This window comes from Astatotilapia calliptera, chromosome 12 (genome assembly GCF_964374335.1).
Source record: "Astatotilapia calliptera chromosome 12, fAstCal68.1, whole genome shotgun sequence".
Taxonomy (NCBI): Eukaryota; Metazoa; Chordata; class Actinopteri; order Cichliformes; family Cichlidae; genus Astatotilapia; species Astatotilapia calliptera.
In genome coordinates, this window is record NC_137433.1 from 7201993 (window position 1) to 7229690 (window position 27698).

The 27698-nt window shown below is 42.4% G+C and overlaps 1 protein-coding gene across 2 annotated transcripts; it reads left to right on the forward strand.

The window, feature by feature from the left end:
- The first annotated feature begins 282 nt into the window (after nt 1–282).
- On the forward strand, nt 283–27682 carry mtmr3 (myotubularin related protein 3). 2 transcript variants are annotated; one of them, XM_026187278.2, is made up of 21 exons: nt 283–829; nt 2895–2969; nt 4570–4626; nt 7978–8067; nt 8524–8640; nt 11572–11654; nt 11952–12118; nt 12204–12300; nt 12585–12698; nt 13392–13582; nt 14221–14352; nt 14482–14593; nt 15187–15382; nt 15464–15649; nt 15917–16087; nt 17535–17680; nt 18151–19660; nt 19796–19906; nt 20061–20149; nt 21627–21653; nt 22995–27682. In XM_026187278.2, the coding sequence occupies exons 3-21, from the start codon at nt 4624–4626 to the stop codon at nt 23158–23160; spliced, it is 3708 nt and encodes a 1235-aa protein (XP_026043063.1). In that variant the 5' UTR covers nt 283–829; nt 2895–2969; nt 4570–4623; the 3' UTR covers nt 23161–27682. The 2 variants fall into 2 exon arrangements, with proteins under 2 accessions (XP_026043063.1, XP_026043065.1); XM_026187280.2 differs by lacking the exon at nt 21627–21653.
- Nucleotides 27683–27698: the final 16 nt, after the last annotated feature.

Consider the following 27698-nt stretch of genomic DNA (forward strand, 5'->3'; position numbering starts at 1 on the left):
TTTTTTTATTTTATAATGAGCAATGAGCGCTCCACATATTAACATACAAAAGTTACTGCAAATTCATGTGCATATATAAAACCTTACACTGTAGCGTGCGTCCCTAACTAAGTGTAATCATTTGCACTCTTCTCTTTCAGTGAAGGAAACACTTCATTTTTCCTATTCAATTCAGGGTCATTCATGTCCACTATATTAAGCATACGATGATACTTGGGCAATTGTGGATCTTATAAATATGACAATAAACACCACTGGATTTTCAAAGAAAACCCAGTCAAACAAAGTAGACTGAATGTTTATTTATTTAGGAAAATGACTCACTATTACATTCATTAATATGAACTTCTAGGAATAAGAATAATGCTTTTGGATTTCTTCAGATTGAATGAATGTCACTGATGACTAAATGTCATTGAGTTCAAACATCTGACTTCTAATTTCATTCACCAATCAGATATATAACTACATATTTTACTTTAGTGTGTAAAATTAGCATATATAATATAGTGTCCCATTTGTTTAATTAGATGTTCTCTATCTGCTTATAAGACGTTTGAAAATCGATGATACTTGAGATCGCCTTTCTACCTAAATACAAAAAAGAAAAAAAAAGTTTTAAAACTGTTGTAATATTAATTTATCAGGCATCCCACTTGCCAGTGTTTACATGACATACCGTGTGGCTGAGCCCCTCCCCTTTTCCAGAGAACCGCTCTGACGCGATGACGTCACTCACACGTAGGGCTCTTTAGACGAGAGAGTTCGCGGCGATGGCGACGACGGCTCGGTGTTGGAAAGGGACGCAGTGAAGCTGGCCTCGGCTCTGGTATGATTCATGTTGGACACGTTGTTTTAATGTTTGGTAATTGCACAAGTTCCGGATGAGTCTTTGTCGTCTAACACCTCAGCACTCGTTTGACTGGTGAGTCCGCCGGTTGTAGTCGTTGCTCGGTGTGTTTTGACAGAGGCCTCCGCTCTGGGGTCCGCCCTCCATCTCATAACAACAAAAACAGTTGCAGAAAGCAGCTTCAGCCTAACCAGCTAGTGCTAGCTAGCAGATCTACGCGCTGCTCTCTGTCACGGCTTTTAATGCCAAACGTCGAGTGTTAAGAGACCGCTGCATAACAGTTCACTGTCTGCCAGCAAATGTTAATTTCCACTGTTTGCATGTAAATAGCTCTTCGACTGAGCGTTAGCTCGCTAGCATTATTTTACGCTGTCGAGTGGTTGTTGATGAACACTGGTTAGCCAACAGTTTACATTACATGGCTGCAGGAAAAACTAGCTAACCGCTATTCAAAAATAAAAAGGAAAAAACGAAAGAGCAGTTACTTGACTTAACAACCTGTTAGTACAAGAAACGTTAGCCATTTTCTTTTTTCCCCCTTGCAAACGGCTTTTCGTCAACTAGCAACGTGTTAATGTAACGTTGCAGAGCACTTGCGAGAAGCATTTGTTTTTGGGTTGACCGTAGCTTATTTTTTAGTGGCCAAAACTACCGGTATCTTTACATCGAATACTAACTAGTTGAAATAACATTAACTGGTGATTAATTAAGTCTAGTTTACATTTTATTCACCGTAGTGAAGTAAAAGGTAACGACAAAGTGTTAAAATTGAGCTGGGAAATCCCTTTCCCCAAATACGAAGTTAGCCAAGGCTTTTGCGTTTATACACTGTTTAGCAGCGCTGTTCAGTATGGCTACCGGGCTGTAAACGCAAAGCTCCGCTGTCAAACGTGTTGGTTCATTGTCTCGTTTCTTGTTTTTTCCTTATCATTTCGACGCTATAGTGTCGATAATGTTACCACTTGTGAAAATGACTGGCCTGTCACGGGATAGGAGTAAGGTTAAGGCTCTAAGGGGCTTAGACTTTTCTGTGTGACTGCTGAACTGAGAGCCAGACTGAGCCGTAGCCACGGGTCACGAGCGGGCTGCAGTAAACAGAGCCGTGTGTTGGGCAGATATGCTTTATCAGGTAGCAGCAGCAGTAAAAGTTGGCCTCTACTCTCAGTGAAGTAATGACCTCGTTTGCCTCCTTCACACCTCTCTCAATGACCGGAGATACTTTTGGCAGTACAGCGGGATATTTTGTCTTCTTTCTGTCTCCAGGCTGCTTAAATGTTCCTGAGAAGGTGTGTTGCTCTCCTGAGCTGCCCCTCCACTGACCCTCTTAGATCAAGTTTCAGTCTTTGCAAGCGTAGCTGACCTTTACAACTACTTGTGGGCCTGTTTGCTGAGAGATCCTAACGGGTTGCCTTTTGAAAAGTGATGTTAGAGGATATCGATAACGGAATGTAAGAAAAAGCTCTTTATTGATGGTTTACATGATCTGACCAACAAAGCTGCTGCTGCTTTTACTGTTTTTGATAAGTTGCATTTCTTTTGCTCTTTCAAGGGCAATCTGGGTAGGAACTTGAAAACTTTCAGCGACTGGACAAGTCCTGCAATGTCTTTGGCTCTGCTTGGCCAACCCTTTGGGCAAATTACCAACCATCGTTGGGTAGTTGAACCACAAAGCACAATTCATTGAACACTAACATTTCTGATTTCTTTCACTACCCTTTAAGAACCTCAAAATGTGACTGTATGTTCTTAAATATGTATTGTGCACATAATTGTTAATTTTTTATTTTATTTTTTTGAAGGTGAACATTAGCCGATCAGTTCACGTGCCTGAACCATGTCTTTATGCAAGCTAAACTGTAGGCTCGGAGAACCAGCTGGCTTATTTTCCAGTCTGCAGTACAGTTTTAAGTGGTATCTGAGCTCACATGCAAGCCACTGTGACCACCAGGGCATCTATATTTGCCAGTGAATCAAAAGAGCTTCTGTAGCTTGTGTGTCTCAGTACGGAGAAGCATTTTCTCATTATTCACTTTCATTTCCACAGATTTCCATGTCTAACTTGTGAGAGTTTCCACACAGGATATCAGGTCTGCTTATCATCCATTAGTGATTGTTTGTGGTAAGTCTAAAAATCTATGTTTTCACATTTTGTTCATTTTCTTCAATTTTAACCATGTAAATCCAACCATTGGATTTTCCCCATACTGCCATTTTTCTGACTGCCCAACATATCATAGATCATCGTTTAGTCTTCCCAATGCCTGGACACATTGCATGGGAAAGGCATTTGTGCATCCAGGTGCTCATGTACAGCCTCAGCGTATTATGAGCCACTCCCTGGATCCTTCCTTTTTCTCTTCTGCTTCTACTACTACTTTTTCTTTTATATGTGTAAACTTAAAAATATGCTCACATGCTTTCTAATGCCAACAGAAACACTTAAAATTTATGTAGAAAATGCTGCTATTCTGTTCATGTCAGCAGAGAAATGAGAGGAAATGAGGTTGGTCAGAGTTGAGACTGATATGCAGCAGAGATCTGGTCTGGAGTCAAACTGGGGATATTGTAGTTTGTGGTTGGCGTCTTAACCCCTCAACCACCCTGGTGTCTGCACAAACATGTATTTACATACAGGATTGGGCCAGCTTCGAGAACAAGGTTTGAAACCTTAAAAGTGGATTTCAGTGTATTTCTAGCACACCCACACCATCAAGAACCAGGGTTGTGTGTGGGCAAAGGTGAGGGTTTCTGGTTTAAATAATTAAATGCATGTTGAACTGAATTTGCGAACATAATTGTGGATGCATTCACTTCTGGCGAAATGACAGTTTAGTAGTGTCCCTAAATGACAATGAAATTCTTACTAGGGATATTGGCCAACTAGTCAGACCAATTTGCTAATTTGTTTTTCCATAAGTTCTATTTTTTTACAGTGGAGATCCACGATCAGGATTCATAGTGAAATGCTTTGAGAAAGTTGATTAGCCAATTGCTAGTTCATTTGGTTTTGTGCCAGTAGTTCTGACAATCATCTGTGATGCTGACAGGCTGAAGTAAACTCTAGATCAGGGGTCCCCAATCCCAGTCCACGAGGGCTGGTGTCCCTGCAGGTTTTAGATGTGTCCTTGATCCATCACAGCTGATTTAAATGGATAAATTACCTTCTTAACATGTCCTGAAGTTCTCCAGAGGCCTGGTAATGAACGAATCATGTGATTCAGGTGTGTTGACCCAGGGTGAGATCTAAAACCTGCAGGGGCACCGGCCCTCGTGGACTGGGTTTGGGGACCCCTGCCCTAGATGTGTTGAAAGAGATGACTCTGTTCACTCTTATTTGAGGGGGAGGGGGGGGGGGGTTTACCTTGCCTGTGTTACTGGTAATATGTACTACTCAGTTTGCAAGTGACAATGCATATCTATGAGAGATTCCTCGATAGTCCATCCCCCGTTTAGACATGTTGCATGCTGCAAGGGCAAAGCATCAGAGAGGAGGCAGATAAATCTGCCAGAATTAAAGCTCTTGGTAGACTATAAAATTGGACACAATTTTAAAGCTTTGTCTCTGTGTAAAACAAAAAATGAGCATGGGTAGGAGGCGTCTTGGGTTTTTTTTTCCTTCTTTTAATAAAACTTTTTTTTTTGTTTTTTGTTTTTTTTTTTGTTGTTTTTTTTAAATTTAAAAAAGAAAAAAAATTACTTGTCTCTTTGTTTTTCTACAGACAGATCCAGGCCGGAGTTCCTTGTTGGGTGACCCACACTCCTTGACAGGGGCCATGGTAATGTATTATCATCCCAGGCATGCTTTTGATAATACAGTGGGGCAAAAAAGTATTTAGTCAGCCACCGATTGTGCAAGTTCCCCCACTTAAAATGATGACAGAGGTCAGTAATTTGCACCAGAGGTACACTTCAACTGTGAGAGACAGAATGTGAAAAAAAAATCCATGAATTCACATGGTAGGATTTGTAAAAAAATTTTTCGTAAATCAGGGTGGAAAATAAGTATTTGGTCACCTCAAACAAGGAAAATCTCTGGCTCTCACAGACCTGTAACGTCTTCTGTAAGAAGCTTTTCTGTCCCCCACTCGTTACCTGTATGAATGGCACCTGTTTGAACTCATCATCTGTATAAAAGACACCTGTCCACAGCCTCAAACAGTCAGACTCCAAACTCCGCCATGGCCAAGACCAAAGAGCTCTCGAAGGACACCAGGAAAAGTATTGTAGACCTGCACCAGACTGGGAAGAGTGAATCTACAATAGGCAAGCAGCTTGGTGTGAAAAAAATCAACTGTGGGAGCAATCATCAGAAAATGGAAGACATACAAGACCACTGATAATCTCCCTCGATCTGGGGCTCCACGCAAGATCTCATCCTGTGGGGTCAAAATGATCATGAGAACGGTGAGCAAAGATCCCAGAACCACACGGGGGGACCTGGTGAATGACCTGCAGAGAGCTGGGACCAAAGTAACAAAGCTCACCATCAGTAACACACTACAACGGCAGTGAATCAAATCCCGCAGTGCCAGACGTGTTCCGCTGCTGAAGCCAGTGCATGTCCAGGCCCGTCTGAAGTTTGCCAGAGAGCACATGGATGATACAGCAGAGGATTGGGAGAATGTCATGTGGTCAGATGAAACCAAAGTAGAACTTTTTGGTATAAACTCAACTCGTCGTGTTTGGAGGAAGAAGAATACTGAGTTGCATCCCAAGAACACCATACCTACTGTGAAGCATGGGGGTGGAAACATCATGCTATGGGGCTGTTTTTCTGCCAAGGGGACAGGACGACTGATCCGTGTTAAGGACAGAATGAATGGGGCCATGTATCGTGAGATTTTGAGCCAAAACCTCCTTCCATCAGTGAGAACTTTGAAGATGAAACGAGGCTGGGTCTTCCAACGTGACAATGATCCAAAACACACCGCCCGGGCAACAAAGGAGTGGCTCCGTAAGAAGCATTTGAAAGTCCTGGAGTGGCCTAGCCAGTCTCCAGACCTCAACCCCATAGAAAATCTGTGGCGGGAGTTGAAAGTCCGTGTTGCTCGGTGACAGCCCCAAAACATCACTGCTCTCGAGAAGATCTGCATGGAGGAATGGGCCAAAATACCAGCTACTGTGTGTGCAAACCTGGTAAAGACCTATAGTAAACGTTTGACCTCTGTTATTGCCAACAAAGGTTATGTTACAAAGTATTGAGTTGTATTTTTGTTATTGACCAAATACTTATTTTCCACCCTGATTTACGAATAAATTCTTTACAAATCCTACCATGTGGATTCATGGATTTCTTTTTTTTTTTTTTTTTTTTTTTTCACATTCTGTCTCTCAGTCGAAGTGTACCTCTGGTGCAAATTACTGACCTCTGTCATCATTTTAAGTGGGGGAACTTGCACAATCGGTGGCTGACTAAATACTTTTTTGCCCCACTGTAACTGTTGTGTGGCCTGAGTACTGTCTCTATAATCGGAACTCTCAATTGATTTTTACCCTTAATCAGCACGGTTTACCAGGACGCAGATATTTACGTCAGTGTCAGCAGTATCAAAGGTCCTCCAAGTTTGCCATCTATGCAGGAACACTTTCAGTTTCCACTGCCGAAATGAGTTGTTGCATTGCACTATGACATAACCTCTGGATCTGATGCATTGCCTTTTTTGAACCTGGCTTTTTTTTTTTTTTTTTTTTCTTCTGTTCCCATTTTTGGCATGCTGCTATGTTGTGCCTGTCCCTGTCTGGCCTAGGCATGGTGCTCTTCTAGCTGTGGCAACTATTCATATTAGCTCTGCTCGTGTTCAGACAAGATCTCGGAGGAAGTTCTTCCACTGTGTGATATCTATCATCTCTTTCAAACAAACTTGGATTGAAAACTGAGCAAAGACAGACTAAAATCTGTTAATGGCCAAACAAGAATGCTACAGAGTCTGTTACTGTCAGCACAAGATCATTGTGTGGCTGTATAAGCATAAAATAGTTAGTTTGTGGCAGCCCTAGTCAAAACTATTATTTGGATAGTCGACTAGTCACCGATTATTTTTGCGATTAGTCGACTAATCAGATCATCATCCATTGGACGTAAAACGTACAGCTTATTGCACCAGCAGCATCTGCTCTAATATAACTATCATTAGCTTACAGCTTTAAGTGTTTAAGGTCTGTGCTAACTAAAAATAAAGACAAGATGATAGTTTATTAAATTTTAATGAAATTTGCAGATTGTTTCGGTGAAGTTTAATAAACTCCTTACTATCTAAAATATAACGGGACACCAGAGTATATTCTCAAGCATCTCACACTTCTGATAATCAGTTGTCTGCTTGATGTTTATTTAGCTGTGTAAAAACTATAACTTTAATCTCAGCCAAACCGATTTACTCAGGAACAAATAAAATGCTAAAAAAAAGCCAAACAATAACATGGTTAAGTTATCTAAGTGACTTATATATCATGTTTAACCTGAGTAGCGGGTTTGAAAACAATTTGCAAGGAGTCCGGTGTTCTCACGGCTCTAGTGACCTAGCCCCCGGCTCGCTATCGAGCTAGTGGGTAACAGACGTCTCCGAAAATGTCGGAGCGCTTTTGAAAATATGTGGTGTCCTGATAAACTGAGCAGATATTTGAGGTTTACACAGCTACATTCTCGCCTGAAAATATGTTAAACGTTTATTTTGTGACCCAGAAAGAATAATAAGAGTAATATTAAAACTAACTAGCTGCCGCCATTGTTGGAAACTGAGCTGGGCTGCGCTATGAATTCTGGGACACAGCTTCTTCGGGGTTTAACGGCAGCTGGCATCCTTGTACATGCAGTGCTGCCATCTTCTGTTTCAGTCCGTTATTACACTCTTAAATCCTACTACTTATTCCTGCGTCTTTTGGGATCTTACAAAGCTTCAAACGACGCGTCGACTATTAAATTAGTCGTCGACGATTTTGATAGTCGACGTAATCGTGGCAGCCCTAGTTTTGACCACAGCCACTACATTACAAAAATATACTGCATGCATCTTCCAAACAGATTAGAAAGTAGTCAGACAAAAAAGGAATGTGTGTGAAGAGGAATGTCATAGTTAAAGTTGTTAGTACTAGTTAACTAGAAACATTAACAGACTATTGCACTGTAGGAGGAGGAGGGGCAGCAGAGCTTGGAGTGTATCCAGGCCAATCAGATCTTCCCCAAGAAGTCCCCCGTCCTGGAGGAGGAAAACATGCAGGTAAGAAAACCACTGCAACTAGCTGCTTGTTTTGTGCAGTATGAGGGCGAAAACAAACTCGGTGACAGTTGTGTAAATCTTTCCTAATCAGTTACACAACCTTGATGACATGTGGGACTTTTGCTTGCTTCTGCTTACCCTTTATGCTCAAGAGTTTGTGTTGAGGATTGAAGTGTTTCTTCAGAACACTTCAATAAACTTTTACCACCTCTTCAGAAACTCATTGTTGCCTAGTTGGACACTCTGACTCTTTCTGGTTACTTATTTTTCTTTTTGTTTGAGTCAGCTGGATTCTGGCTCTCTCTCTCTTTTTTTTTTTTTTTTTTTTAATTATTAAATGGGCAAAATATTGACACAACTTTCAAGTTGTCATATGACTCATGACTTTTCCCACTATATTTGTGTCTGTGTAGCTCTGCCGTTTATTTGACATGTTTTCTCTCCTGCTGTTGTCAGGTGCCCTTTCCTGAGCTGCACGGGGAGTTCACAGAATATGTGGGGAGAGCAGAGGATGCCATTATTGCAATGTCCAACTACCGCTTACACATAAAGTTCAAAAAGTCAGTTGTCAATGTAAGTATCTCTAAGTGACAAGTGCGCTTCAGTGTTGTAGCTTCAGAGAAAAAAAATCTTTCACGTGGCACAAAATCGCTGCAAAATGAACCACATTGTCTCCATTGGAGGCTGTATCAGTATGTGTGTATTTTGTGAATGGACAGAGCACTGTGGTGACCAGGCCATTCAAAGCTGCTCTCCACTGGCAGCAGTGCCATGTGACTCTTCATCACCTCTCTTTCTACACTCGTCTGCTCGCTTTGGCTTCTCTCTGGAACTTGCCGTTGCCATGGATGCAGTTGGCCCACAGGTTCCTGCATAACAGCCAGGGCCTTTCTTTCCATCCTTTTTCACTATGTTAGAGACAAGCTTTGTTAACAAAGTATGGTCTTCATTTACCATCACACTGGCCTTGTATGGATCTTTACTTTTTCTTTTTTCAGAAAAAGATGATTTATTAGAGCCTAAAGTTACACAGGACCCTTTACACTATCAGTGGTAGTCACCCTGTCATGACTAGTCTGTGAATTTCATTGGCTTTTCATGGTTTCTCATCATATTGCAGCTAGCCTCTTGCTTGCCTTAAAGACCTAAACTCACCAGGGTCTTGGTGCCTGCTGGCCACCTTTACCTCGTATTACCAGCCTGTTAAAGCCCAGTGGTCCTGGACTTTTAGTTTAAACTGTTTTCTATGTTGTGTAGTATTTAAAAAGTTATTACTTTTTTTTTTTTTTTAATTTTTGTTTCCGTTGTTTATCTTAGTTGAGTATCTGCCATCATTTGATAAAGCTAATCGGCTAGTGACGTACAACCATAAGACAGTTTTGTAATGTGCAATCATGTGCTACAGAAGTTTTTGTTGTTTCACTTCCGCCTCAATGAAAATGTTTAATCATCTATAGAGAAGTTTATTTGCTCATTGTTTTAGTGTTGAAATGTTTTTATTTCATTTGTCATTTCAACTCTCATTAAAAGACCAAACGCACAAAGAATCTCATCAACAAGTAATATCTTTCTGAAAAGTTGAATGTGTGTGTGGCTTTTTTTTTTTCTTATTTCCAAGTCATACAAGCTGTAGTTATTCAGTAAATGACGGTATGAATACACCAGTTTTAGTCTCAAAGACAACTTATCCAAATAACTGGAACATTTATTTATTTTGGTGTATTTACTACAGTTTGTGCATCCATCAGTGTTTCCTGTTGACCTCAGGAACCCTCTGGTTCATGCCTTACACAGTGCCTCCCTGTGCCCATGTCACACAGCCAGCATTTTCCTCACACATATTTGGATGTGTTGCATCACATGGCAAATCTGCCGGAGCTCACAAATCAGGGGTGGGATGTGCTGCAAGAGAGCGAGAGGTTGTTAACAAGCAGCCCAGGAATTTTCATGGTGGCTAGATTAGGGTTGCAGATTAGAAAGTGGAAATTAAGTTGTGACAGCAAGATGCATGAATGTGTGGAATGTGCGGTGACGCCAGCCTCACACAAATCGACATGCATCGCTTACATTAGTATTCTCTTTGTTTTGCATAGAGTTGTTGTTGTGAGATGTCAGTAAGTACCCGGAAGAGCTGCATGGTGTGGTTAAACTGTACAGTTTTGTGTGTATCTGCCTGTTAACAAGCTGGCCTCAGACTAGAAAACTGCTTGTTAGTTTTGCACAAGGTGCTGGATTAAACTAGAAATGACAAAAAATGCATATGGGGGGAAATCTATCCTCACAGCATTTAGGTTGCCAACCTCTAAATCAGGGGTGGGCAACTCCAGGCCTCGAGGGCCGGTGTCCCTGCAGGTTTTAGATGTGTCCTTGAACCAACACAGCTGATTTAAATGGCTAAATTAGCTCCTGCAGTTCTCCAGAGGCCTGGCAACGAACTAATCATGTGATTCAGGTGTGTTGACCCAAGGTGAGATCTAAAACCTGCAGGACACCGGCCCTCGAGGCCTGGAATTGCCCACCCCTGCTCTAAATACTACAATAAAATCTCCATATGGCTGTGACTCTGCCACTGTGCATATGTCTGGAGAGCTTGACGTGCTGATGATCATGCATGACTCCAGACTCTGTGAACATTAACTTTTTATCCCACAGAGCTACTGAAATATTATCTAATTAACAAAGCTTAGTCAAAGGCAGCATAGGTATTTCCCTGCAGTATTTAAAGTATGCTGTTAAGTCATAAGCACAAGCCGGTTCTGTACTTTGCTATGTGCCGGGGAGAGGGGAAAAATGGCTTTGTGCCAAAGGGAAATGCAGATACAACTGTAAGATCTAGGATGATTGCTTTTTTTCTTTCTCCTTGCAAATGGGGAACCAAAAGGAAAGTTAAGAGGATTATGTGCTGTCTGTTTGGAAAGTTTTCAGACTCTTTCAAGTTTTCCACATCTTGTGTGGACTCATCCTAAGATTTTTTTTTTATTTTTATTTTTTATATATTTATGGTGGTGGGATTATATAGTTTTCCCATCAAAATTTTAATAAACACTGATTTATTCTGACTCTTCAGCACTCTTAAGCAATGGCCTCAGTTGTTCCTAGGTGTGCTGTGTAGGTTTTGAAGGATTTGAGTAAAACTGAAATAAGATTTGAAAGAGTCTGAATTTTCTGACCGCAGTCTATATTTGCAGAGCAGAATGGGATGTGATTTTATGATGATGTGATTAAAATGTACTTCAACAAATAACCTTTTAACGTTGAATTTTTAGCACTGTGTCTGATGGTTTAGTTTTTATTTATACTTTAAACTGCTCTTGCACATCAGCACATTGTGGTGTTGGCATGAAGCCACTATCCAGCCACCACTAATTTGCTTAAAGGATTGCTCGAGTCTGCCACACTACCTGTACTGACTGCATGGGTTTGAGATTTTTTTTTTTTAAGGCTATACACTAGTGTTGCAGTGTATAAGTGATGTGACGGTTCCTTGTTTTCCCCCCTCTTCAGGTTCCTCTTCAGCTCATTGAGTGTGTGGAGTGTAGAGAGATGTTCCAGCTTCATGTCACCTGTAAGGATTGTAAAGTCATCAGGTATGACCATTGAAGCTTCCTGTCTTTGTCTAGATGAGAAACTTTGAGTCATATCACTTCCGTATGTTTGTAGTAATCACTGCAGTATCAAAAAAAGACATTAGGTGATTAGTGTGAGCCTGCTTTGTATGACAAAATGACAGTAAATGGGTTTGAAATGTTCTCTTGAAAACTGAGGATAACATTTAAGATAAAATTTGTACTATTAGTAAAGATTAATATTTATTTTTGTTTTTGAGTACTAGACTCCTGCATTTGGTTCTTTTTGAAAGATCACATTTTAAATTTTATCCCCAGATGTCAGATCTCCACCTTTGAGCAGTGCCAGGAATGGTTGAAACGTCTGAACACAGCAGTGAGGCCTCCGTCTCGCTTGGAAGACCTCTTTGCCTTTGCCTTCCACGCCTGGTGCATGGAGGTGTACGCAGGAGAGAAAGAGCAGCATGGCGAGCTGTGCAGACCAGGTACCCTTTTAATTGCTCGCTTGTCTTTACAGAAACTTACCCAAACCTGTATTTTGCTTATCGGACATCTCTGCTGTCACTGTAGGTGAACATGTGACCTCATGGTTCAAGAATGAGGTGGAGAGGATGGGCTTTGACACTCAAAATGCTTGGAGGATATCTGATATCAACAGCAAGTTCAGGTAGATGCGGCTTTCTTTCAGGATACTGCTTCCGTGTTGATTTCAGAATTGCAGCTAGAAGATGGATTCCATCCTTTGCTTTCATTGGCAAACAGCACAAGTCAGTATGTGTTAAACAGTGGGTGGTTGTGTTATTGTACTCCATGAGTGCTGAACCCTGGACAGATAAGGGGCTGGCCCAGGATTAGGTGTCTGCAGACAGAGACTTTTGTTGAGCCATCACAATCCTTTGGTGTTCCCTCTCCTTGTTTAACTTTGCTCTTTGTGCCCTTCTGCACTGCCAGGCTTTGCCCCAGCTATCCTCAGCAACTCCTAGTGCCAGCCTGGATTACTGACAAAGAGCTAGAAAATGTGGCAGCCTTCCGCTCCTGGAAGAGGTTTCCTGCTGTAGTTTACAGGTTTGTGTTTTAAAGCAGCTATTAAAAGCAGACACTTGGCCTGTTTATCATTAGAGAGGTAAAAAGCTTCCTTATGCAGCGGAAACGAAGCAATTGTTGGATAAAATCTTGACTGTTCTATATCAGTGCCACAAACCCTCCTAGCTTCTGATTTTTTATTTTTATTTTTTTTATTTTTTTTTTGTGTTTAGAGTGTGCTACCCGACCAAAAGCACTGACGTCACCAATTTTGGAAGTGCTTCAAGCATTTTTTTGGCTCTTTTTGTTTAATAATGCTTGGCACTGTTTGGGCAACTTCATGCTTGAGCCAATCAGAAGTGAAGACTTCGTATGCCTGTTTTGTGCATCACAGAACATAAAATTTCAGTTTTTTACTATTTTAGTATATTAAATTGCATAAACTGGCATTTCTGAAGCTTTGTGCCTAAGAAAAACTAAAAGGTCTACCTCATACATGTGACATACTGAGTTGTGGTAATGAAGTTCTATTTTTAATATACTTGTGCGTTCTAAGTCTTTGGAAATCTAAGAAAAGTTAAAAGTAGTATAAAATGCTGTGAAAGGGAATAAATTGTCGTCGTCTTCTGTAGGATTTGTACTGGTATTACTATCATTAAATTGAGTACTTCCATTAAATAAACTCTACCTTGGCCAGACATTACCAGTCTAACTTCTCACTTGCCCTTCACATAGGCATACAACTACTGGGGCTGTAATTGCCCGCTGTGGCCAGCCAGAGGTCAGCTGGTGGGGCTGGAGGAACGCTGATGATGAGCACCTGGTTCAGTCTATTGCTAAGGCCTGTGCCGTGGACAGCAGCTCCCAAAAACATGTTCCCAACGGTAGCTACACCAATAGCTCAGACCTGCCTGACACTGATTTTGGTAAGAGCTCTCACTCAGACACTTTTATACTGCCCACTCAGAGTAGGATATGTTAATATTCTGCTTTATTTGGCAGCAGAGGTTGTCAGAGCTGAAATGTTTCCCCTTCTTTCTCAAAGTCTGTTAACCTGCTTGCTATTGTTTTGAAAGCAGAACCCATATGTTTGAAATTTGGGTCCCTGTGTTGCATCATACTAGAAACTACTGTTACATCATGTTAGCCCAGCATTCATTCATAACACTCCTCACTGCTGCAGCGTTATGCTGGCTCTCTTTAGTTCAGTGTAAACAAGCAAAGCTATCACAAGGAGGGGCCTTAGTGGTGCAGTGAGATCTGTGTAAAATGGCCTTCAGTCAGCCTCACTGACATGCCGTGTACGCCCACAGACAAATGCATGCTTCCAGCTGAACATACACCTACCACTGCACATTTTCTTGAAGTGTTGCCGTCTTTATGAATTTGCAGCAGACACTGTTGACTTGTCTGATTTGTTGGTGCTTGTCTGAAGCTGCAAACTACAGTAAACTTCTGTTAAAGACATGTTTGATGTGCCTGAAAGAATCTCACTTATGCCCCCAGAAGGTGCTTTATACAACCTGAGCTGTAACTCTTTTGTTTTTGTGTGTGTGCCTGTCAGAATCCTCCATGACCAACAGCTCAGAGGTGGAGACACTGGCCAGCCAACCTCAGAAGTTACTGATCTTAGATGCCAGGTCCTATGCAGCTGCTGTAGCTAACAGGGCCAAAGGTGGAGGCTGTGAATGCCCAGGTAAGTCCCGTCTGTTTGGTCCCAAGTCGCATACAGAATTGGGTCAGTGTGTCTTCGATTTAGCAGCTCAGTTTGGCTTAAAGACATCAATTTTTTCTTATAGTAAGTGTTACTTTCATCTTATTTCAGAATACTATCCCAACTGCGAGGTGGTTTTCATGGGAATGGCTAACATCCACTCCATTCGCAAGAGTTTCCAGTCTCTACGATTCCTCTGCACTCAGATGCCTGACCCAGCCAAGTATGTGTTTGTAAATATGCCTCCAGCAGTACACCCAGATTTCCCAAGTCAAGATTTTATGACACAACGCTAACGCTAAACTATTAAAACTCAAAACCCCCAACAACCTTTAGTAGTAGCTGGATGTAACTAGCAATCATAGCCGTTTTGACTTGGGCCTTACAGCTGCGCCTGATACTGAGAACTTGGCCCAAACCCTCTTTCCCTTTGCACTGCCATATTCAACACTGCAGTGATGTGTAGCTGAATTGTCAGCTTTAAGTGTTTGTGTGGAGTTTTTTTTTTTTTTTTTTTTTTTTTTTTTTTCCCCCTCCCCCCTTATGGTTTGCAGATCAAGATGGAGATAAGTGTGTGTGTGAACCATGAGATGGTAATTCGTGTGTATCTCTATTGATCTAGAAAACACAGTTGCGGTTAGATTTATAAACTATGTAATGTGAAAGAATCATAATTTATGTGGGTCAGGGTGTATGTATGTGTCCTAGTCTCATAACATGGTGTTGTTGGACTTTTTTTTTTTTTTTTAAGATTATATTCATTTCAGCACTTCAGCTTTAAACTGGGCACTATAGGCTTTTGCTGTCTGTTTGCAGCTGGCTTTCTGCACTTGAGGGCACAAAGTGGTTGCAACACCTGTCCCTGCTACTGAAGGCAGCTCTGCTGGTGGTCAACGCTGTGAACAGAGACCACAGGCCTGTTCTTGTGCACTGCTCTGATGGCTGGGACCGCACACCACAGATTGTTGCTTTGTCCAAGCTACTGCTGGACCCTTACTACCGCACTATTGAGGTATGGATGGAGATGACAATGTTGTTGTATGCAAATAAAATGTGAAAATGATAAAAGCATTTATCGGATTATCTCATGCAGGGCTTCCAAGTTTTGGTGGAGACAGAATGGCTGGACTTCGGCCACAAGTTTGCTGACCGATGTGGCCATGGAGAAAATTCAGAGGACCTGAATGAGCGCTGCCCTGTTTTCTTGCAGTGGCTGGACTGTGTTCACCAACTGCAGAGGCAGTTTCCATGCTCATTTGAGTTCAATGAAGCCTTCTTGGTGTGTACATTCAATGTTGTGTGGTCTTGTTTTTTTTTTTGTTTTGTTTTTTTTAAACAACAACAGAATCCAAAATCAAAAATGAGCAATTTATCTACAGACATAATGGTGTCTGATTAAAGTGTAGTTACATTGAGGTTCCAGATGTGAGAGATTGATATGCATTTACCTTCATGGTGCGCTAAAATGTAATATGAGGAACTTTTTATCCATGCTTTTGTTATACTTGATAATTTGTATACAAGTGTTTGTGTCACATTTGTGCAGGTGAAACTGGTGCAACACACCTACTCCTGCCTCTTCGGTACTTTCCTGTGTAACAGCGGCAAGGACAGGGAGGATCGTCACGTTCAGGAGAGGACCTGCTCGGTCTGGTCACTCCTGAGGCCAGCCAACCGCTCTCTGAGGAACATGCTCTACTCCTCACACTCCGAAATTGTACGTCAACACTTTTAACCATTCAGTCCTGCTAAAAGGAAGCAAAGATACTCGTGTCTTTTGTCTTTTCTGACTTAAACATTTAATGTTTAAACTTAAAGACAACTGGGGCTGTACCTAGCTATTGGACAGAATTGATCGGCTCCCAGCTCAGAAAGCTGGATGGGGATGTCAGTGACAGAATGTCACTATATTCAGTTGTTAGTTACTACACTGCGTCAGCAGCAGTTCACTAGTTCAGAGGTATTACACAGTGAAGCTGACAGCTTTTCTCTTGCCATGTTTACATAAATGTAAAAGTTGCATAGACTTACTTGACCAAAGTGAAAAGCTCAGACAGCAATACTTCTACTGTGAGCTTCGCTGACTGTCTCACACTCATTATGCTGTCATTAACCTATCAGCTCTACTCAACACGTGGTGTTAGTGCACCTACTTACACTTACTAAGAGTGAGGACAAGGAATAGAAACTAGTGTCTGACGGCATTATGTAGCGGCCTGATTGCGTGCTCTGATATGAGAAAAGTATAAATAAAGTGAATAACATAACTGCATTTCAGTTATATTTTAGTAAAGCAGTTCCTTAAAACCCTTATTACTGATCTAACTGCATCAGTAATTTTGATCCACTTTTTGTCCTTCCTGTCATATGGAGTGCAGCTAGCAGTGCTCCAATGATGCTCTGTCTCAGACATACCTCAGCTTTTCTTGTTGTTGCATACACTACAGAACAAAGACGTGTGGAATTACTGTAGAGATATAGTGAACTTTGAAACTTAGGTGTCTGGATTGTTCATGAGTGGAAAGTCCGTCAGATCGATTCCTGCAGTTAAATGAAAGATTTCCTAAAGCTCATTCAAAGGTTTTCTGCTTTCAACAAAACTGACTAGAAGTGAACAGGATACAATATAAAAGGAAGCTTTTAAAGAGATCGTCCTGTTTGAAACTGTCAAATCTAACTATCTCAGAATCAAGCTCTGTGCTTCTTGCCATTGCATACAGCATGTCTTCACATGCTGCTTTTTCTTCTTTTCTTCTTTTTTTTTTTTTATTTTTTTTATTTTTAAGGAACCCAAGAGTGCTGTAAATTTTTGTACATAACAATTGGCAATAAATCTAAAATACTGTGAAATACCAGTGCTTTTGACACCCTTCTGAGAATTGCATTTTTGTGGTTACTACTTTTGCATTTGTTTTGTGTGGGTGGAGACGGGCAGACATAAATATTGTCCTCTTGGTATGAAAAGAAACAACATTCTTGGAACAAGTTTAGTTTAGATGTTCTTGACAAATCTTATAAAACTTTAATCATCCCAGATTTAGGCACTTCTTGTTCGTTCATTCATTTATTCTATTCCACTCCTTTCTAAAGATTTGCATTCAGATAACCTTTGTCATCGTCATGTCTGATTATATCTTGAGTTAAGTTTGCAGCTCTTGTTTCAGGTTCTCCATCCAGTGTGTCATGTACGGAATTTGATGCTGTGGACGGCCGTCTATCTGCCCAGCTCCTCCCCTACCACTCCTTCCGATGATTCCTGCGCTCCCTACCCAGTGCCCGGTGCCAACCCGGAAGATGCACCCCTGGGCAGGTGAGCCTGGCGCGTTGGCACCCGACCCCTTCCCACTCTTCTCCCTATCGTGTAAGATAAAACGCAAGCCACAGACTTCCCACAGCCAGAGGGGGGCCGGCTTTTCCACTCTGCTGGTCACATGCTCTGCTTAGATGCAGTCTATGCTCTTCACGACAGTCAAAACATCTTGGAAGTGCAACAGGAAGTAGTCTTTAAGGCTATCATTAAAGCGCTTCAGGTGGTCGATAGGACTAGAAGTGCTGTGAATGCCCGTTCATTTACATAGTTTGTGACAGCCAGGTCAGAATTAAAGAGATGGTCTTTGCTGAAATGTCTGTTTTGATGAGACAGACATGTGAGTGATTTGTTAGGCAAACATTTTATACTTGTTTGCAGTTTCTCATTAAATTATAGGCTGTCAAGCATACTAGGCTATTATGTAATGAAATGCCGCTTGTTTGTAATTATTTTTCTCCTTTCCTGTTAAGGCGAACAAAGACGCGCTCCTTTGACAACTTGCCTAGTGCGTGTGAGCTGGGAAGCTCACTGGCTCCCAACCGTCGCTCCAGTGACCCAAGCCTGAATGAGAAGTGGCAGGACCACCGGCGGTCTCTGGAGCTCAATGTGGCAGTGGGGCCTGAAGGAGGGGAGAACCAGGATGAGGTGCAGCCATATCATGACAGACTGGGCTCTGAGATGGATCACAGCAAGCAGCAATCCCAGGGCTCAAATACTGAACGTAGAGAAGAGTCTTCTGTGAACCCAGCAGAAGATACAGCGGAGGAGGCAGAGCTCTCTGTGGCAGTGGGTGTGGCTGAGGGACAAATGGTGAACATCCTTCAGGAAGCCACAAAGGAGGAGGCAGGATGCGACGTGCCAAGAGAGGACCATGCTGATACTACTCAGGTTTTTAATGCTGTAGACCAGGAGGTGGATGGACACGTAGAGCAGCATCAGATGGTGGACGTCAGTGAGACTGTCATGAAGAGAGACATGTTCGCTAATGGTCAGCTCCCAGAAAATGGTGAGATGAAGGCTCAGGAGAACGGTGACTCTTTTTCTGTGCCCACACAGAAGGAAGAGGAACAGGATCAACAGGAAGCCAATGCATCTCAGAGAACTGAGGACTTGGTGACGGAGAATGTAGAGGAATCTTCTGTACAAGAAGAACTTGCGCATGTACCGAAGGAGTGTAGCACAGGTGAGCCAGAAGAGCCTGCAGCTCATAGAACTATAAATAGTGACTTAATGTATAGGTCACCTGAAAAACAAGGCTTAGATGAGAGAAGCTGCCCTGACTCTGAATCTGACCACAGTGTCCCTGAGTCAGTGGAGTTGGTAGATAAAAGGACCTCCTTGATGGAAAGCTCCACAGAGACTTTAACTGAAGAGGTCTGTGGCAGGGTGGAGCTCCCTGTGCAGCCACCTGTTGGTTTAAACCATCACCTCATGAGTGATGGCAGGAGCCCAGTTCCCTCTTCCAAGAAAGAGAAGGGGCTGGAGACTAGTGAGCATGGCTTGATCAGAACTTTAAGCGAGGGCAGCAAGCGGCCCTCTGTCAGTGCCTTTCAGTCAGTTCGTGCTGACCTTAGCAGGGATGGACTTTGTAATGGGGACAACTCCGAAGGGGAGCCAAGTGGAGCACCTTACTGGGCCAAAGGGAATGTGGAGAGGGCCCCTTTGAGCCGTCAGGTATCCGTAGCAAGCTGCAACTCTCTGATCCTCCACCCACGAGGCAGCTGCTCTCAGCACCGCTGGTGTCATGCCTTGCTAGGCCGGGTCACCATGAGCCCTGAGCAGCCAACTCGCAGCCATCTGGATGACGATGGGCTGACGCTGCACAATGATGCTATCCAGCAAAGACTGAGGCAGATTGAAGCGGGGCACCAGATGGAGGTGGAGACTCTGAAGAAGCAAGTCCAGGAGCTCTGGAGCCGCCTGGAGAGTCAACAGCACATTATCTCCCACCGGATCAATGGAGACATTGGAGATGAAGTGGTAAGCCACTGAAAGTTAACTGACCCTCTGATCTGTTTACAACTTGTAAATGGAAGCGATCCACTTCAGACTGCCCTGCTTACCATTGCCAGTTAAAGTGAACCTTACTGTGATCATCTGTCTCCCTCCATTCAGACCTCAATGACGGACTCTGAGTACAACTTGGACCCAAACTGTTTGTCGCGCTGCAGCACAGAGCTCTTCTCTGAGGCCAGCTGGGAGCAGGTGGACAAGCAGGACACGGAGGTGAGCAGCTGCAGCCATATAAAGACCCTCGTCAGGGAGGGATGGCACAAGGCTCACAAAGCGGTCTTTTAGCAGCATTTATGCAATGCAGAAGAACCTGGATGAGCTGCTCGGTATATGGAAACTGAACTGATACTTTCCCCAAACATTGCAGGTCACCCGCTGGTACCCTGATCATTTGGCAGCCCAGTGTTATGGCTGTGAAAGCAGGTTCTGGCTTGCTACCAGGAAACATCACTGCAGGTGAGAACAGCTTTGTTTTTGCAGAATCTCAGGCCTTCACTCTCAGTTATCACAAATCAATTCTTTCTCTCCTGTTGAGGCCTTTGCTGTTTAGCTCACTCCTCTTCGGGTCAGATGAGCTTCTTGTATGTAGGTTCAGCTGAGGCTGTTCATGCTTGGTACCTGAAGATGAACTTGAGAATCTTTGTCAACCCGTTTGTGACGAGGTTTACTTCCTCTCTATGGACCAAAGCTTAATCTGTTTGCATTGAAAGCCAAAATAAGAGTTTCTCACTTCAAGCATTTTTCTCAAAATATACATGTCTGTGTCCCTGCACAGACATGTATGGATGATAAACATGATGTAATCTGTGACTGCTCAAAATATTTCAAGGACGCACTAAGCAGTACTCAGAACTGGTATAATGTTGGCAGCTATTAATCAGCTATGTCTACTATTAATAAAGCAAAGGGTTTTGTTTTGTGAATTAAAGACTTGTATAGGAGAAATCTGTCTTATACACTTCCTGCCTTGTTTATTTGGATGTTTCCTGGTTCCCTGCCGCTGGGGCAGCCAGTCTTATTTCCAGCATCCACATAAAATGCAACAGGTACCACTTAAATGGGCACCATCATTAAACCCTCTAAATAAGGTAATGAATCAGAATAACAGATGGCGTACTTGAATACTGTAGTGTGGGTCTTTCAAAGGAATACCATGTGCCCCTGTTGACATGATTCCCAACTATTCTAAATGCAGCCAATTAAGTGACCCAGATTTGCCTTTTTGATCCAAGTGTTACTCTCTAATGTATGAAATCTTTAGAAAGTCTTTAAGCATGCCCTTTGTGCAAATGTAAGAAGTCTGTTGTACTGTGTGGAAGTAGCCTTCCAAAGAAAGTGTCCTGCACGCTCTCTACACCTGCTGTGGATGAACAGTCAGGATAGTTGCACGATTTAAGGCTTTTGGTCCCAGTATCATGTCTTTCATTCAGGAGAGGAAAGTTATTTTTAAAATTTGAGGACCTAATTTGCATTTCATTTGCCAATGAAATGAGGCGCCACTCTCTGGTTGTCTGTACTATGTCAATCTATAAACAAGAGCCAGGGAGCCAAGTAAACTGTTGATTGGTTGTTTAATTTATTGTAGACGCCCTTTGTTTTGCACCGATGTGTCCACACAAAACTGGGTGGTCAGGTTGATAATCATGTGGTGAATTAGCTCGTGGACACTTCCTCCTGGTGTCATCACTTCCTTTTATACTGCTGACTGCTCTGTATTTCCCTTTTTGTCAGTGGATCACATGAGTCACTCAGGAGAACTTTGAGGTTGAATCTTAGGATGTTTAGTTGTAAATGTAATTTGTGTGAATCCTGTGAATGCAACTTAAACACAACACATCTCCATCAGGACTTTTTTTTTTTTTTTTTAAGTGTTATGTTTTTCTCTGCGGTTCAGCAGTACTTATCCATTTTCTGCCCCTCTCCTCCTCTACAGTGGCAGGGAGCCTGTTCAGGAGGTCTGGTGAGATCCGGCTCCCCTGTCCCACCCACCCTCCAGCCTTTTCAACCCAGCATCCTTCAGTTTCCTCCTCATCCTAACCCAATCCCACCTCACCCTTTCCCTTACTCACCTGCTGCATTTGAATCCCCTCATTCTGTTTTGGCAATCAGCAAGTTCTCAGGGAAACCTCTTCATTTCTGAGATGGGTTGATTTGTGTGTGTCCTCCAGCAGTAGCAGTGTGTTTTCATACAGCAGTTTTGAATTGGCTGTGACAGTGAGCATGGTGCTGTCACTCGATCAGAGGCTGCCCGTTTCATTGGAAAATTTGTAAATCTTTACTAAATTGATCCCTCAGCCTCGACCATCCTAGTATAGCATCACATCGGCACCCTGCCCCCGACTCACCCACAACATTAGGGTTGTAACGATTCTCCAAATCCACCGTGGCACATCTGGAAACCATGGACGTTTGTTACTGCAGATTCTGTCTCTGAACCGTTACACCCCTACACGGCACACACCCTGGCAGCATGCTGCCCCTAACCAACCCTGCATCCCACTTCCCAGCAGCACAGCATGGTGTAAGACACCTCTCAAGCCACTTGGTGGTGCAAAAGGGTAAAGAGTTGGAAGAAAAACAATCTAATTCACTTTCTGCTCTGTGTGGTTACAAGCAATTGAAAGGGAGCGCTGTGTGTGTGAGCATGGCCTTACATCAGAATTAGAGCATGGGTGTTTGAAATCTTCAGTGTGACCTGTCTGTCAAGTGATCACAGCAGTGTTTTGAGTTGAATAATCAACATGTTCTGTTTGGAGCACCTCTGCTAAGCGGCATGTAGTGAACATCACAGCAGAGCTGCACTGTAAACTGGATGGGTGGAGTCTGCCCACAACTCTCAAATCATGTTTAAAATAAAAGTTTATCATGCGTCACACATGGTTGAATCATAGATCAACGTCACTTCACCAGGTGTGGGGTTTTATTTTCTTTTTTTTAAATAAGTAGCACCTAAGTCCTGTTTTTAAAATCAGTGTTTAGTATTTCCCTGTGTGGACCTCCTAGATAAGTGAATGTTTGTAGTTTAACATAAACTTGATCCAGATAAGCTAGCCCACACGCCAACTTGATATTTTTTCTTAATTTATTTCTTCCCCTGAAAGCTTTTTTTTTTTATATTATTATTATTATTATTAATTTTATTTTTTTAAACAAAAAACCCAACTCCTCACATCAGTCCAGTTTAAGTAAACTGTTTTAAATGGGGTGTTATTTTCTAAGAATCTACCACAGGGACGCATGGTAACTTGAGGTGTAAAGAACGTGAGAGTCCCCCAAATAACATCTCCGTGTTCCTTGGCAGGAACTGCGGTAACGTGTTCTGTGCCAGCTGTTGCGACCAGAGGATCCCAGTGCCAAGCCAGCAGCTGTTTGAGCCCAGTCGTGTCTGTAAGACCTGCTACAGCAATCTCCAGCATGGCTCAGCTACCCTGGAGCTGGAGAAGCCCATTACAGCCAGCTCCAACTGAGGTCCAGAGGACCAGGACAGACGGGAGTCGGGCTGAGCTGCAAGTCGCTGATGCGGAAGCACTGCTGAAGAGCACAGGAGCTAAAGAATGTCCCACCAACTTTGTGAGTGCTGCTGCACTTTGAGTGTGAGTGTATGTGTGAAAGAGAAGCTGAGTGGCATGTTGGTGAGATGGGACTGCGCACAAAGGAATGAAACTGGACATCCTGGTGCCTTGGACCAGGCAGGCAGAGGACATTGTCTCACTGTATTTGCTGAAGTCTCCTGGAGGACTTTGGTCTGTGAAAGATTCTCCTGAAGATCCTGAAAAAAAAATCAAAGGTTTCTCATCTCCTAGCCTGGAGCATGGACTCATCTCTGCAGGGTGTTCTGACATCCTGGCAATCACGAGACTGTCCCTCAGCAAGCCAATGTCTCAGTGAAAGATTAAAGGAACAATTCATCCAGATCACCAGAGGAGATGGTAGTCATATTCCCTCACTTCCTATGGTACCAACAATCCAGCAAAATTTATTATGATTCGACTTTATCTGAGATTTCTGCTGCCAATTAGTCTGCAGGTCATGTTATCAGTTCAGCATATTTTTGTGTAACTTGTTAATGCTGTAAGGTTGGGCTGTTTTTACCAGAAAACTTGGTTACATATTCAAACAGTCCGAAATGAAACCTAAACACTTTTATATCTGAATACATGTAACAAGCAAATTTGAGAAGCCTGATCCAGTGTGAGATTCATCCCCCAATCAAACGACCAACTTTGCAATGCTACACTTGCAGGTATGATTTCCACATTAAAATAAGACTGATCTGACTGAGAGGCACATACCCATTGAACCTGTTACACTTTAGAATTGTCCTAAAAGTGCAGGAAACTAGGTTTTAAAATTACTAATACTTCCGGCTATGTAGCTCAGAATCTCGTTTAAAAATGCTGCTTTCTGATGGTAATGACTTGATAACATGACCGCAGACTGATCAGTTAGTAATAAACTGCATGAAGTCCTCTGTGGAAAAACTGACTTCATGCTTTTCAGACATTGGTTGATCATCAGCTAAAGTGACTGAAGTGATAGTATCCTATTTAAAGATGGGTCACTTAAATATTGATGTTCCCCACTGCTCAAGAACCTCTGTAAGCAGGTGATATTTACCATACATGCATTTGTATTGTCACCATCAACTAGTAATGGCACACTTGGGAATATTTGTTCCTCTCTACCATTGTGTGCAAGAGCTCAGTACATTTGAAAACCCCATTCCTCCCTCTCCTGGACTGGGAATGCTGAAGTGCATCATATTCCAAATTAAACCAGAGTGCCTAAGAAGCTTGTTTAGGCTCCACATATTCAGACTTGTTGAGAGTGAGGCAAGTTTTGCCATTTTGACTTTGTAAGAGTGCTGTGAGGATGCTTGCATACACTCAGTCACATGTTCAGTCTAAAGGAGAGCTTGTCTGAAAAGTGTGTAAAACAGTGAAGTGTATCTCTTAAAGAAACTGGCCGCAGCCTTTGTTTGCAGTGTCATTACTCTGGATAACTGGGTGAATTGAGCCTTTAACTTTCTGTGGGCCGAGTCTCAACTGTGCTTGCTTTGTTTGGGTGAGCTTTTAAGCAGCTTTTCAGAAGAGACGCACAAATGTGGTGGCAAACAAGTGATGTACAAATCAAAAAGCCCTTGATGCTTTGTGAACATCACATTTAGTTATGGTTGAGATTCAGTCCAGAGTACAGAAAGGAGGCTGGACTCCTGGAGTTTGTGAATTTGTAAAATTCTGTGCTGTTCACATATTTAAATGCACTTTTTTCTTTTTTTTTTTTTTTTTTTTCCCTTTCTAATTGCTTTTTTAAAAATTTTTTCAGTAGTTTGGCATCCTTATCCTGATCACGGTGAGGATGGTGAATCATTTTGTGTTTGAAGCCCCCGTGTAGACAAGTCATGCAGCAAGTTAGTGAGAGGAAAAGGCTTGTGGCTATTTGGTCTTTTAACAGCTCGTGCTGCGCTGCTCCTCCATACCAACAGACTGTTTATTACTCGTGTGCAGGGAGCACTCACTGTGAGACTCTGCTGATTTCAGGCTTTGGCTTTTTGTTTCAAAGCATTAACATCACACAGGTTTGGCCGATAGACCTGCATCAATACCGACGTTTTTTCAGTTTGTCTGTCGTGGACAAACTGAAGCACACGACGGTGCGGCCAACTGCTGCCAAAAGATCCAGTTTTGTTTTACCCAGCAGGCACTGGGACGGAACAACCTGTTTTGTTTTTCTTCTCCCCTCAGTCCTCTGGTACTAATCAGACGGGTGTAAAGCTCACAACAAGACATCTTTTTATCTATGTATATATATATATATTTTTTTTTTTCTTCAGGTGGCTGTCAGCCACTACGAAACAAATTCCACTTTGTCTAAATCGGAGGAGCACAGCAGCAGTAGAAAGGGCTTTCTGCATTTCCCAGGTCTGTAACGCCACATGAAATCTGTCAAAGCATCGCTGAGACGCCTGCTCATCCTCACACCCATTCACAAACTACTTGTGCACACACAGACACAACTTTTGTACAGTAAATGAGAGGAATAATATATTCAGATACCTACATAGCATTTAAGAAAATGTATAGAATCTTTGAATAGTGGCACTTAATTAGTCACCAAAGTTTTTTCTTTTCTTTTTGAAATTGCATAAAATACCTATATTTTGCAATCTGTTTAAGGCAGTTTGTTTTGTTTTTATGAATAAATGGAGAAGCAGGGTGACCTGATTTGATGCTGTAATGGTTCTCTCTCCTCCCCCTACTTGGATTTTATTTATTGATATTTGTATTGTTGACTTGCTGTTAAAACTCCAGTTAACTCAGTTTTTGCCACAGGATAATCAGAAACGCAGACTGAGCGGTGGTTCTGAACTTTGGCTACAGCATCCCGTCAGAATATTTTGTGTTGGCCAATCACAGCATGTGTGGATGTAAAGATTTCAGCATTATGAGGGGGTGAGCAGTCAAAGGTAGCCAACGAGATGTCTATGCACTGAGTGAACAGTGGTCCAAAACAAGCAGCCTGAACCCAAAATGAAGCCCTGCCCCCTTTAAAGCTCTCATACATTTATACCATTCACACCCATCTACAAACACTACCTCTACTTGCATCCACACTTGTTCATGTAGACACACATACATTCACATACTGAGCTTCTAGTTGCTGAGTGACTCCTGCTTTTCAGATTTCCAGCGCGAATGGGTTGTTGTTGTGTTGCAAATCTTTTTGTAAACCCCTCCCCTGATTACTGTTCAGCTGGAACATTTAAAGGTACAGCACAGAAGCGTAGACGAGGTTGATAATCTTTGTTCAGACTGCCAATCTCTATTCCCCATGATCCAGCTCGCTGTGTCAGATGGCTGCTGTAGATATAAACACAGCAAGTTTTGGACTAAGGGAGGAAACGCAGACATTTAACTGTGATTGACAACCTGATGCTACTTAATTATCCTAAAACTGTTTGACTGAGCCCATTCCTGTCACTTCCTGTTGGATTTGTGCATGATGCTGAGTTGAGATTGTTGCCATCTGGTGGTGGAGCTGCTGTTTTAGGTGGTCAAAACAACCGGCTTAAAGTGTGTGCTTTTTAATGTCGACCTCCTGTGGAAGTGTGTTTAATTCGACAGCCTGACCTTTAGTCTTTCAAAGAGAACTGAAATATATTATTTTGGCCCTCTCGCGAAAGATGAGTCAATTCCACAAACTACATCTGATGGCAACAAAATGGAGCAATTGTGTCCAAATAGACAATTTATTATTTTAAGACTCCACACTCCCTTGTGAAGCCAAAGCGTTTTGACCTTCCCCACATTGACGACCAGCAGCGTGAGTTCCCTTTTTTCGAGTTTCACCACAGTCACAGGGACGTCTTGTTAAACAATCCATGAATGTGAATGGTCTCACGGGAGAGGAAAGGCTGTTTATTTGCACATGACATTAAGTAAACACTGCCACAGGGTGCATCTGAGTAAAGTGAGACTGAAAGTGTGCTTTTCAGTATTGCAACAGCATGCTGGAGTTGTGGACAGATCTGTGTGTGGGAGGGGCTGGTAATGTGGGCTTCAGTTAACGTTGCTGTGTCCCCACCCCCAGTATGCATATGTTGGGGTTTTGTTTTTTCCACTCACGCTGACTTGCTTTTAGAGGCATCACTGCAATGGCCCAGTAGTCACATGAGGTGTGAGTGTATAAATGCATCAAGCATTTCAAGCATTAGTGTGACTGAGTGTCTCTTTGGTGGAGCCTGGTGCCAAGCAGTTTTTATTACGGGTCTCTCACAAAGGGATCACTCGTGCTTTTTCTTCTTCCTCTCTCACCCCCTCTGTTAAGCACTTTGAACCTTCTCATGTCTGTCGAGTGTATGGCTGTACATAGCAAATTCCTGTAACAACAAGTGCTCCTTGTTCAGTCTGAATATTTTGTTCTGTTTTGGATTTCCTTTTAAAGAGAATTACATTGTTGTAGAATTAAAGAAATAAACTAGAAGATGAATCTGTTGTGACTGTTT

Excerpts from the sequence above, each read along its gene's own strand:
- mtmr3 (XM_026187278.2), top strand. Across the intron at positions 12,301-12,584 it reads GATATCAACAGCAAGTTCAG|GCTTTGCCCCAGCTATCCTC; the intron begins GTAGATGCGGCT and ends CTGCACTGCCAG. Across the intron at positions 19,661-19,795 it reads GAGACATTGGAGATGAAGTG|ACCTCAATGACGGACTCTGA; the intron begins GTAAGCCACTGA and ends CCCTCCATTCAG.